The sequence below is a fragment of the Columba livia genome, chromosome 12, assembly GCF_036013475.1.
Source record: "Columba livia isolate bColLiv1 breed racing homer chromosome 12, bColLiv1.pat.W.v2, whole genome shotgun sequence".
Lineage (NCBI taxonomy): Eukaryota > Metazoa > Chordata > Aves > Columbiformes > Columbidae > Columba > Columba livia.
In genome coordinates, this window is record NC_088613.1 from 10,696,935 (window position 1) to 10,709,359 (window position 12,425).

At 43.1% G+C, this 12,425-nt stretch overlaps 1 protein-coding gene across 4 annotated transcripts in view; it reads right to left on the reverse strand.

Annotated features, from left to right (window-relative positions):
- Positions 1-12,425, reverse strand: part of MAMLD1 (mastermind like domain containing 1) — an 82,829-nt gene that overhangs the window by 68,343 nt on the left and 2,061 nt on the right. The window contains exon 1 of one of the 4 annotated variants that reach the window (XM_065077847.1): positions 12,154-12,374. The exons of 2 other annotated variants lie outside the window; for them this stretch is intronic. Coding sequence is in view for 1 of the 2 variants with exons in the window: in XM_065077846.1 (XP_064933918.1) it covers positions 1,691-1,693 (3 nt within the window). In the remaining variant the exon portion in view is untranslated. Of the gene's footprint in view, positions 1-1,690; positions 12,130-12,153; positions 12,375-12,425 lie in introns of those variants that run through there. One more of the 4 variants, XM_065077846.1, reaches the window with a different exon arrangement.

Sequence of the window (12,425 nt, forward strand, 5' to 3'; positions counted from 1 at the left end):
GTTTCCCTGCCTTTATTAATAAAGCAGAGACTGTAAAACTTATTTGACCTAACTCATACATCTTTTGTGAAGATGAAATGCTTGTTCTGTGTAAAGTACTTGAAAGATGAAAGACATCAAGTAAGCATTAATCGTAGTCACCACACCTAACAATAGGATCTCCAGTATGCTGATTTGGATCTGTGTTTGAAGAGTCTTTCTTTGTGCAATTCAAGAATGATGCCTTTCTGGAGTAGTAGGGGTGAATTAAAGCTAATCAAAAATTCCTATGTTAATTAGCCTTCTAGACTTCAGAAGATCATAGGAAGGACGATGCTTCCATTTCAAAAGACAGCACAGTGCCACAGAATGAATTACATCAAACTGGCTGCAGCCATTTACAGCATGGTCATGGAGGGAGCTACAGGAGTTCACCCACCAACATCCATCTCAGGGCATACACACTTGTAAATCAGCTCCTATTCAATAATGAAATGCTGAGTGACTCATTCTTTCTACGCGTGAAGAAGCTCTCAGAGAGAACGAAAGAATCTTTTACTTTCTTATCTGCCTTTATAAACACTGAATTATATCTCCTTACTTTTGAGAAGCTACAATGCTTCCCAGACAGCTGTAAATGAGAACATTACCGTCTGAGGTTTACAGAATCCAAGGCCACCCTAAGATCCAAAATTTCTGTTAAAGGGGATTTGGGAAGATGGCTCTTTAGCAGCTTAGCTGATTTTCTGCACCAGCTTCCCGGGCATGGCGAGGCACACTGACCTCACGCAGATGTGCCCACAGGGCTGGCCCGGGGAAGGCGAGAGACAGCGCTCCGGGCACTGCTGCTGTTGCATGTGGGTCAAGTGCCAGGTTATTTACTTAATGTCTAAAATACCTCCTGCAGCTCAAACTTAGCTCATGCAACCACAGCTGTCCTGCTGGCAGTAACCAGCAGGCTAGCCAGGTGAAAGTAGTCTTCACTATTTCTGCCCAAACCATGGCATTTACACAACAAGAACAGTGGTGCAGACATACCTTCACTTCTGTCCCAGTCTCAGCACCAGCTCAAAGCCAACCGGCAGGTCCTGCAGCCACACATCGAACAGCAGTTTTAAGCTTGGTCAGCTGTTCCGCAGCCGGACTGCCCAAGCACTGCGCTCACCCAAAGAAAAGTGCTTCAAACAAACAAAATAGACCAAACCAACATGTGCCTGTGATCACAGGACAACGAAAGGTGTGCAGCCCCAGCACTGTGCCTGCTCCCTGCCACAGCTCTGCATGCCTCCAGAGGTGACACCAGGTTGGGTCCCTGGAGCATCTCTTCACTGCTGCTAAGAGAGTCCAATTCCTCCAGCAGAGCCATCACAACAGAACTATGAAAGCAGAAGTACAAGGAAAAGAAACCCCAAGAGTTGCAAACTTAAAAAAGACAACTGAGATAAAAAAAAGCACTGTCTGTGAGTCAGTGTTGAAGGAACACAGACTGAGTCTGCACAGAGGAAACATTTACTGCTTGAGTGGAAGCAATAGGAGATTCCGGACCTGGTGGACCAGGCACGTGAGGGATCCCAGCCCTGCCAAGGTGGACCTGGACCTGCTGTGCCTCCACCCTCCTCCCAGATACCTGCCTGGCTTCCTCAGCTCTCCCTCTGTCTCCTTGGCTTTGCCCTCCCTTTGGTCCCAGCCCATCCCGCTCTCTCTCCCCTACCATCGCCTCCTCGTACTTTGGACCGCTTCATCTCTACACCCGAGGTCTCTGTCTCTCCATCAGTGGCTCGGGCAGCACCAGCCGGCACAGCCAGGGCAGCCAGTGCCACAGAGCAGCTCAACTCACGCCGGCAGACCTGGTCCACCTCCTCTCCAGGATTCAGCGGTATGCATAAACAAACAAATTACACTACAGAGACAGAGCTAGGCTCCAAAAGGAAATGACCACTGGATGTTATTGCTTAACCTTCTTAATAATGAACGTATATTTCTTGAAAATACATGCTGCCTAATTCCCTCGGCATCACAAACATGTACAACAGGAGGGTAATTTAAGTTAATCAAGCCCTAAGCTCCACACAAAGTGTAACAGTTTGCTTCACTACGTTTTGGGTAGCAGATGGCAAACCATTTGATGGTAAGTTTTCCACAGCCCTTTTACGAAGGCCTATTCTGCTCCCAGTGCAAATGCCAAAAGAAGGGATGTTCACTGGACTAGATGAAGGCTACAAAGTGGGTCACCATTCTAACTCCTGAAATAAGACATGTAGATACCAATATAGATGCTCCAAAGGGAGAACTCATGGAGAGTGAGAATCAGTTATTTGTCTGGTAGTTCACCATTGCTGCTATTCTTAGATATGATAAAATTAAAGCTAGAGGCTGGCGTAAGACTTCAAGTAATTAACTCATACCTTATCCGCATGAGCACAAACATCCAAAATCAGTTCCATGCAGGCAAGAAGAAGGGGTTTTCTTACACAACAGAATACCACACTGCTGCTCTATCTCACACCACTTTTATCTGTGTTGTCCTTACAAGTGACTCCAGACTGTACGTAGCCTGGCACATGGGCATCGGAAAATAGTCCAAGTGTCTAATTTGGGTTTAAAACTGCCTCAGTGTTCAGTCACTCAAATGCTCTATATCTGGCCAGATTTTGGGGGGCTTGGGTGTGGGGAGAGAAGAGCTGTCAAGAGGGAAAAAAAAGAATTTGTAGAAGATGTGTAGAGCCAGATTGATTTTAAAGAAAGGACAATCATGTCTACCCAAGTCAAGCTTTTTCCAGATATGTTAGAGTGAGCAGGAAGCAAGAAGGTGAGCAACAAACAGTTCATCCTGCGACACTCAAGACTTCCATAATTTAGAACCAACAGAAGACACATACTTCTTCAAAACACAGAGTGCACCCCTCAGCATCCAATTAGGGATGAACATTCTTACACTAACTGACTGGTCCACTAATGCCCCCAAGCATTTCTGGAAGTAGCACTTCTGGAGCAGCACCATGCAGAAACGCTTCACATTTATTAACTTGTTTGGTTTTGATTGTTGCATTGGTTCCCCATTCCCAAGGCACTTAGATTTATTCTTTTAGCTTAACACTACAAAGCAATCAAATCACTCGATTACAGCTGACAGGCAGTAGGAGCCCTGAAGGGGAGGGAGGCATCAGAAGAAACATCTACATTTTATCTTACATCCTTCACACTTGCCCTAAACTTTAGATTTAATTCATCTATATTTCTGGAATTCAAGAATATTGAACTTTAACTGACACGGGAAGTTATTTGAAGATGCAGCACTTTCACTTGAAATTAAGGCTGATCTACCTTCTGGGATCAGGGACCAAGATTCACTTCTCATAAAGACTGAAAAGCCCGAACACACTTTCCTTCTGCTTCAAGTCAAATACAAGTGCTGCTGCAAACAAGAAAACATCCTTCCAACACTATGTGAAGTTCAAACCAACCAATCCATAAACAGGGAGATGAGATGAGATGAGATAGAGGATTCAAACACACCTTTGTGCCCTTCCATCAAATGTGTAGAATAGGTAAGAACAAGAAAACAAAGGAGATGGCTCGAAGAGTCAAGATTAATATGGAAATTGAGAAAAGGGGCATGCCTTTGGTTGGATCTTGACTGTGTCTCTTCAGTATAATTTTCAGCTTTATGCAATGCCACATTAGAAAATGCTTACACGCAACCCTTGATGTGGAAGACAAAGAGAATTTTTTTTATTTAGACAAATTCCAATCTCCTTGTCTAATGTTACCCAATGCACAATTATAAACAAATTAGTGCTTGCATGCTACTGTGTGCTTAAAAATACATTGAATGATCCACTGCTTGAAGTATGGAAAGGTTATTAAAATCCAAACATGTTTCATTTTAGACTATACTCAAACAGGCAGGGTAAAGCTTGAAGAACATCACCCAACTTTTTTGTTTGCTTGTTTTTATAGAGAAAAACAACAAAACAAAACCTCATGGAGCCTGTAATCAAATGATCTCACAGAGTTTGGACTTAACACACCAACAATGTCAGGCATTTCAATGCAGTAGCATCAAAACTAGATATTTACTGCATGGTAGTAAGTAACTCTTTGAAAAGGGAGGAACAAAATTTCTTTTTAATGAGTCACCATTTGGCAGTCAGAGATCAAAACCTTTTGCCTGTACTTCTGACTGCAGGATTGTATATACTTGGGGGTTTTTTCAGTTTGTGTGACTTTAAATCAACGCAGTTAATTAAGAAAATAAGTTAAAGGAACAGGAAAAGTGGAGTCCTTAGAAGTACCTGCTCATCAGCATGATCTACTGGGTTACTGAGATACTGGATGAATTCAGAAATTATTTCTGTATATAGATTTAAAACGGTGAGAATCCTAGAAAGATTTAAAGTAACTAGTCAAAACAAAATGAAATTATACTCAGTATCCATTCCAATAACCACAAGAAATGAGTGTTGCCTAATTATCCTTAAACTAATGAAAATGTTTACACACTAAATGTTACATACTAATGTATGGGGGGAAAAGCTTCTTGTGTGTGAGTGAAACTGTGTGTGACAAATGTCTTTATATAATATCCATTTGTTTGTCTTTGCCCAGAACTTAACCTGTGAAGATCTGTAGCTGAGAATGAAACGTTAAAATACATCCCTGAGAGTATATGCCACTTTTTTTTCTTTAAATATTTTCTTTTCCCCTATATCAAATTCTGAAGTTCCAGCAAAAGCAAGATACTATGATGTGATGTCAGGAGGGAAAATACCCACTTGCATTGGCATTACAGTCAGAGCAAAGAAATCAACTATCATTCACACTGAGATGCTGTTAGAGTAAGATGTACCTGACTTTATTTTTAATATAATTTCCAACTGTGTGAATAGTCCCTAAAGACATCAGCTAGTAACAAGCACTTATGATTTCCAAAATATTTAAATAGCTAACTTTCACACTAAATATCCCTTAAGGTAAAGCACTACTATTCCCATTTTACAATGGACAAGTAAGAATCTGGGAACTATTTACTCCAAAAATTGCCTCCATGTCTGGAGGCCTGTGGGGTACAGGTATTCAAACCCTCTGAAAAAAAAAAAGTCTGACAGTTTTAAAATTAGAGCAGGCATTATTTGGGGTTGGATTCTACCTTAGGAAATCTCCAGTTTGTTATGTGAAAACTCACATCCACAAAAAAAAGAGCAGGGGCTTCCAGCCCCCTCCACACAGACAGAAAACAGCCATCCTGTGTAACGACTGATCAGCAGAAGTGTCTCCATACCTTATTGTCAGCTCAGTGAACCATCCCATCCTTTACATCAGTTGATCTTAATTTATGTTCAATTTACTTGTAGATTGGAAGTTATTAGAGTAAATAATCACAATAACTGGTTGCAGTTTGGGAATTGAGAGAAATGAAGAAAGAATTCAGAGGAGTAACCTGATCCACTACTACAAAGAGAATCAATCATCCATCTCCTTCCATTAGTCATTTTGGCAATCCTGTGTCACTGTTGTCACAAGCCTGGATAACGATGCTACATTAATTCTCCTTTTGCGAAAGGGGCTACAAGATTTGACTCCGTAACTGTGTCCTATCTGACCTTGGGGAATCTTTGGGGAAAGTTTCCCATCAAATGCAGTTACAGTTTCTACTGAAGGAGAATTACTGAGCTTGGCCCATGCTTTATAACTTGAAGGCATGACACAAAAATATGCAATCAACCTTCTGTTTCCACTAGAAATAAATCGTCAGTATCATAACCAGTAATTCTGCAGACCAAACTCTATGTGAGAAATTACATTTTCAAAGTCATTTCAACAAACCTGCTCAGAGGTGACGGACGCAGAGGCAGCTACTGAGAACTTACCATGTAACAACAGCAGTGCTTTTAACTGCATTTACCTAAACTGGAGATAGACTGCATTTCCCAATACAAAACTTGCCAGAGGAAAAAAAACAAAACAAAACACACCTTTGTTGTAAATATTACAGAGCACAGAAATGTAAAAGAAGAAAGTGACCCTATGTCTCATAACAGAAACAGACTCACTCCCTTCCTTCAAGACTACCCACTACTCTCAGTGAACTGCTGCATCACTGATGTCAGTGTGAGCAGGCAGAAGAGGACATATGGCCTTTTGTACTGTTCCCAAGATGCTGCATGTTTTTTAAAAAAAAAAAAACAAAAAAAAACCAACCAAAAAACCAACCAAACAAAAACATATTATCCAGGCTGGAAGAAACCCAAGACATTGAAAATGTTTGTTTATTGCAATTTGGAAGACCCTTTTAGAAAAAACAACAAACAACTCTTAGACATGTAATCCTAAAACCAAATGGTGGATGGGAATCAAGCAGAAACCATGCACTCTTTTGGGGAAACCATTAATTATTTTGGGGAAACCTTTGCTGCCATTCTTGTTTGAATATTTCTAGGTATCATTCCTATTACTGTGGCAATGACTAACGAGTTAACAACACTATTTACACTAGTACTGTTGTATCATTAGAAACAACAAGATTATGTACTTTAATTCTAACGTCAGTACAATTATTTTAACACCAAGTGTGTCAGATCTGACTCTATACCCCCTAAATTAATTTCAGAGTAGTGGCTAAATAAAATGACATTCTTCTTTGTGCTTTTGTTATAACACGCTCATGTGCAGCAAACTGTGAAGAAAATGTAGTAATTAGAGGTTAAATTAATCCCTGACAGACAGGCAGCTTCGTAAAGCTGGGCCCTCTTCAGAAAACATAGCATAAAGCTTGCCAGTCTTTCAGAATCAGGCACAAAGAACAGGAAAGATTGGCAAGTCCCCCACCACTGCAATCCAACCAAAGGGTAACTCTGAAAAGTCGGAGTAAGTCTTCAAGCAGCCAGTACTACCGGGCAGATCTTGTGACAAATGTGATTTCGAGCTCCAAGCAATTGTTGCTGCAGCCGCTCTAACTGCCTGATCAGGATCAACCACTTGAAATTAAAGACAGGCTTTTGCACAGCAGAACAGGCTTCTTACCACCGTATAATCAACCTCGAGATGTTAATAAAAGCGAACAATGCCATTATATTTCACAACATAACTAGAAAGTTACCTTGCTGCTTCTGATTTTAATGCAGGTAATGGGTTTCAGTGCCCACAACAGAGTAAATGTGCTGTGTTATTCTGAAAACAATAAATAGGTATGTCTGAGGTAGATATAACTCCTGAACCTGCTCAGAGTCCTGAGGTACTAAATTCTAGAGAAAAATAAACTTCCACAGAAATGCAAAAGAAAAACAATGCAATACAAAAGAGGCAGCCAGATCACAGTGACGATATCAAGTGAGTATTTCTTTTTTGTGCGTGTCAACAGACATAAATATTTTTTCCGATCACTCTATCTGTGGCACGACAAAAGTAGCCGGTAGCTACAAATACAACCTGTTATGAGAAGAGAAAAAATGGAAGAGTGCTTGCTCTGTGCTGTGCAAAAAGCGCCCTGGCTTCTCTGTACTGACGAATCCTGGTTCAGGAATTGCAGAGGCACCACTGCATCCATCCCACGGGACTTACACTTCACCTCCAAAGGTGGAAGGTGCAAAAAACTGGCTTTCCCCTGGGCTCAAACTGATGCCACTCGGTAGATCGCCTGACATGGGGTGAAACAATAACGTAGTTAACACCCTCCCCTGCAGAGGTAATCTATATCATGTCTGCGCCAGGCTGAGCCCCCAGCTGTCCCTGCCTGAACAGGGAAGCACGACAGGCAGCTGTGGTTGAATCACCAGGTAAATTGAAAAGGAAAATAAAAGGAAGAATGCTTATATTCCAATTAAATTCAAAGCAAAACATGGGGCTTGCAGAGATTGCAGGTTAGTGTGGGAGTGCATTAACACCACTGGTATTTCTGTGCTACCCAGATCATCAATTATTAACAAATTAGGACATGCCTGATGGGGTACTTATGTAACACTTCGTTATCAATAAAACTGCCAAGTCCCTTGCAGGGGAAAGCAGAGCAGATTTCAACAAGTCACAATACGATGTCTCTCTTTTTACAATGATGAATTCTGCTTTTCCCTCTCCTCAGCCTGGTCACCAATTGCCAAAGAGCAATTTTGGTCAGTGCGGCATCCGCCCAAGAGCAGCAGCCCTTTCCTTGGGTCAGCACTTACCAAGGGTTCATTGCTGCGATGAGGCAGCACTTGGAGTAAAGGGCCATACAAAATCCTGCACCCACTGCGTCACCACATGTGGCCCCCCCGGCCCTTCACTGGCCCCATGGGCACAGCCTGCATCCCCCGGCCAGTCCAGCCAGCTGGGAGAGAGGGGAGGAAGGAAACCCATGGTTCTTTTCCCTGCTCTAGCCTTTGGGCACAACTCTTCCTGCACAGCAGCAAAGGGGCTGCTAAAATCCAGCCAGTGGAGACAAAATCTTTTGCTCTGCTACATTTCCATCTCGTTTCCTCCAAGAGGTGAAAAGAAGCAGTTTGGAAGCACATACCCACACCCTTTCCCTATCAAATCTGAGTCTCATTCCCTATAAAATGAAAAAGTACTGCTAGATTTGGCCCCTGAAAGGAGAAAGACCGGTGTACTGTCCTACAGCCTGGCCTACAAACACCCTTAAGCTCATCTGAGACACACACCAAAGTAAACAGATCTAAAAAGAGCTACTATAACTTTGCAAGTAGGTGCTGTACAAAATAAGTATTTTTCTCTTGAAGGGAAGTAATGACTTACTAGTACACTTTCTTTCATTTAGAAAAAGAAAATTATTATTAGTGATGAGGCTTCCTTAGAGGAATAAAGACTCTTCATAGCTCATTTGCATTTACTAGTTATCCATCTCTGGCTGCATCACTTTCTGGTAGAGCAACTGGTGACTTCAAAAATGATGGAGTCATATCCCAAGAACCATGAACCCTGCTTATGCTGTCAACCTGAGATATACTTTCATTTTGCACAGAGCTAACAGGCTGGTTCATAGCAACTGCAATGAAAAATATCCAGCAGAAGAGAAGGACATAAAGTGAAACCTTTAACTGACAAAGACTTCAATTTTCTGCACAAAACACTAGCAGTAATAATAAAGAACACAGGAAGGAGACGGTGATGCAAGTACAGACTGCTTTGCAAAGTTTTCCTTCAGCTGCTGGAAGCCCTAAAATGGGTTATAGAAAGTCAAAAACTGTGTTATTGATCACTGCCTATTCTGCAGGGCTGTTTTTTCTTTTAAACACAGCATTGTTATTTTGTTATTTTCACTTAAAACAATGTCTGGTCCCATCTGAAACAACACTAATGAGAGTAGCAATAAACGCCTAAAGGTTTCTTCACATATTTGTTAAGCATCTGCTTTTCGAGTGCATCCCTTTTACAGGTTAAACAAAACAAAACAAAACTGACTATAAGCACACAACAGTATTGTGCACATTTGGCATTTCACAGCAATGCTCTGAAGTTCCCCTTCAAAATTACTGGCAAGGAAGGAAGTTCTGCATAATTTTAGCACTCAACATCTGAAAAAATTAGAACAGTCCCAACTGTTCTTTGAGATGTATAAAAGAACAGTTGAAAAACTTACAGTTGACTGGTGCTACCTAGGTTACCCGTCAATGGCATTGAAACTGGTATATTATTAAGAGAGGTGTATGATGGGAATTGGTTTATTGTGCTGATCCATAGTAACCAGCTCCTGTTCGTCCATCATTTATCTCTCTCACCAGCGACATATGGGTTTGTCTATTCACACTCTCAGCATTCTCTCTGCTCCAACAAACAGTCAGCCTTTTCTGCTGGGATAAGGAGATTTTTTAGTTACATCCATTATGTGCGTATCAACATTTATGGCAGAAAGATAATTGCCAAAGAGCTCAGGGGGATAAAAGCTCCCTCTTTATAACACAAACCCCCTTAAAAAATCAATATTGATATAAAACAGTTCAATGCAAAGCCTTGGTGTGTCTTCTGCTTCCTTCAGTTCAAAATTCTCTCTCTCAGTTTTTTGTTTGTTTGTTTTAAGACAGCAAGTCAAACTTGAACATCAGGTAGAAAGCCTTCGTAATGAGTTACACTACTGCTCTTCCCATAGAGAAAAAAATAGCAGTGTAGCATATGAATTGTTCCTTGAAGAAGTGAGTGGCAAATGTGTCAGATATAGAGGGATCCTTGGAGAGGTGCCAGCATCATTTAAACTGATTTAGCTATCTTTATTTGGAGACCATACCAATTACTAATGAATTGTAACTTACAGTCACCTTCACCTAAATGTTGAAAAATGCTGACACTGAGAAAGAGCCAGAATGAGGGAACAATGAAAACCTGGGGATTTTGCCTTTTTCCCTATTTAAGGAGCTCAGACAACCTTCTATTACTCCATCCCCCAGTTTGGATAAATCCATGTGTCACAGCTTCTGCAAGATTTACTTCACTTTCCAATGGTTACATGCTCATAAAAGTTATTTTAAGGCAACTTTCATCAGAGTAGCAAGTAACATAGAACATTTATTGATTAAATGACTGGGAACCAGTGAGTTGCACTGTACTTAACCTACAGGACGACTCAGGGATTTTACTTACTGTTATCCTTGCCCTTGTGTTACCTTCTGCCTTCCTAACTTTTGTTTCTCCCAAGAAGGCAGTTCCTAAGTCGATCGCTGTTCTACCATTGCATCCAGGCAGCTTAGTAACCATTTAAGCAATGGCAAGAGTGTCAGAGTGACACCTTGGATCACAAACTCTGGTGGTAAATTTCCTGCATGTTCAGAAAGCATCTGGCACAATAGCTCCCTAATCCCATTTTAAATCTCTGAATGCTACCACATTGTAACATTTGTAACAAGATCAGTGAAAAAAACAAAACCAAACACATTGTATTTATAGAACAATTCTACCTGTGTAACAGGAAGCCATACAAAAGAATTTTTAAAAATATAACTGCCTCTGGCAATAACTAGTGCCCCTCAAAACCCTTTAACAACTACCTCAGCTTTAAAAAGTCCAAGACTTTGCAAGTTTGAACTACTTAGTTACAAGGGACTAAAACTGAAGCCCTGTCAATATTTGCTTTTCTGATTCTGAAGTATCGGTTAAAAGGATTAAAAATAGAGATGAAAAACCTCAACTTAAAAAAACCCCACCAAACAAACAAAAAACAAACAAACAAACAAAACCACCACACCAACCCTCTGAAAATAAAAAGCTAAATTAAATTTGAGTCGCTCAATTCTAAACATTAAACAGCTTTTGACTGCCTTGAAAGGAGCTGTTAACTGCATGTTACCTGCCTTACAATATATAGTATTTGTTTTTTATCCCTGAGCAACAGACAATTTCCTGGTTGAGTTTAAAAACTCAGTGACGTTCCAATTTCAACCCACACATGTGTGTCACTGTCAACGTCAGTGGCAGGAAAACATTAGAAGTTACCCCTTGCTAATGCTTTCCTAACATGGAATTTCCTCCTATCTCGCTCCCTCAGCCCACCTCCTCCCTTTAGCTGAGAGCATCTTTCCCAAATTGCCTTTTATTTCCCCTTCCAAACATATGGCAGGGAGAGAGAACTGAAAATGGTCAGTGCCAGAACTACATCGCTGCTTTTTTAGGTGCCCGCGTGTTAACTCCCTCCAACTGCACCCTCCTGCCGGAGCCCGGCGAGCGCGGCCGCAGGCGGGCAGAGCCCGAGCGCGGGGGCTGCTCCCCCCGGAGCGTGTGTCCCCTGAAACCCTGCCCCTCCTCCAGCCCCCCCGCACCATTAGTGCCTCCCACCCTCGGTGTTATTCTCCTGGCAGTCAGCTGCTCGCACGGTAACACACATAAACACGTCCCGGTGGGTAGCCGGGTATGGGGGTGGCGGGCAAAAGCCGCCACCAACGAGCGGGGGTGGGGTGGGGCGCAGGGCCCCCGCTTATCCGGGGGATGCCCGTGCGCCCGCCAAGCCGGGGGGGGCGAGCCCGGGGCGGGGGCAGCAACCAGCTGCCGGGTCCGGCAGGTTCAAGGCCGTTCCGGCTCCTCTCCTGGAGGCACCATATGGGCCATCTCGCGCATCAGCAGCTTTATTTCCCCATCAGCTCGGCCCAGAGGGGGAACTCCGGGAGGGGCAGACCCCCTCTGCCCCCCCAACCCCCAGGGCACGGGCATTAGGCATTACCCGGGGATTACAGCGCTAAGCAGGGAAACACTCACGTTATATAACAGGGGGAGTATTTCACCTCTCCTGGCGCTTTCACCCCCCCGCTCCCAATCCGGGGCGGCCGCGCGGCAGCGAGAGGTGGCCGGAGTGGCGGCGGGGGGGGGTGCAGCCCGGCGCCTCCGCCCCCGGCTCGGGAAGGGGCCAGACGCAGTTAATCTCCCCGCTGGCGGGTCGGGGGAGGGACTGCGGGGTCCCCCCCGGTGGCGGAGGAGCAGGCAGGCTCTTCGTGCGGCGCCCGCGCCAGGAGGCTCGTCCCCTTCCGACG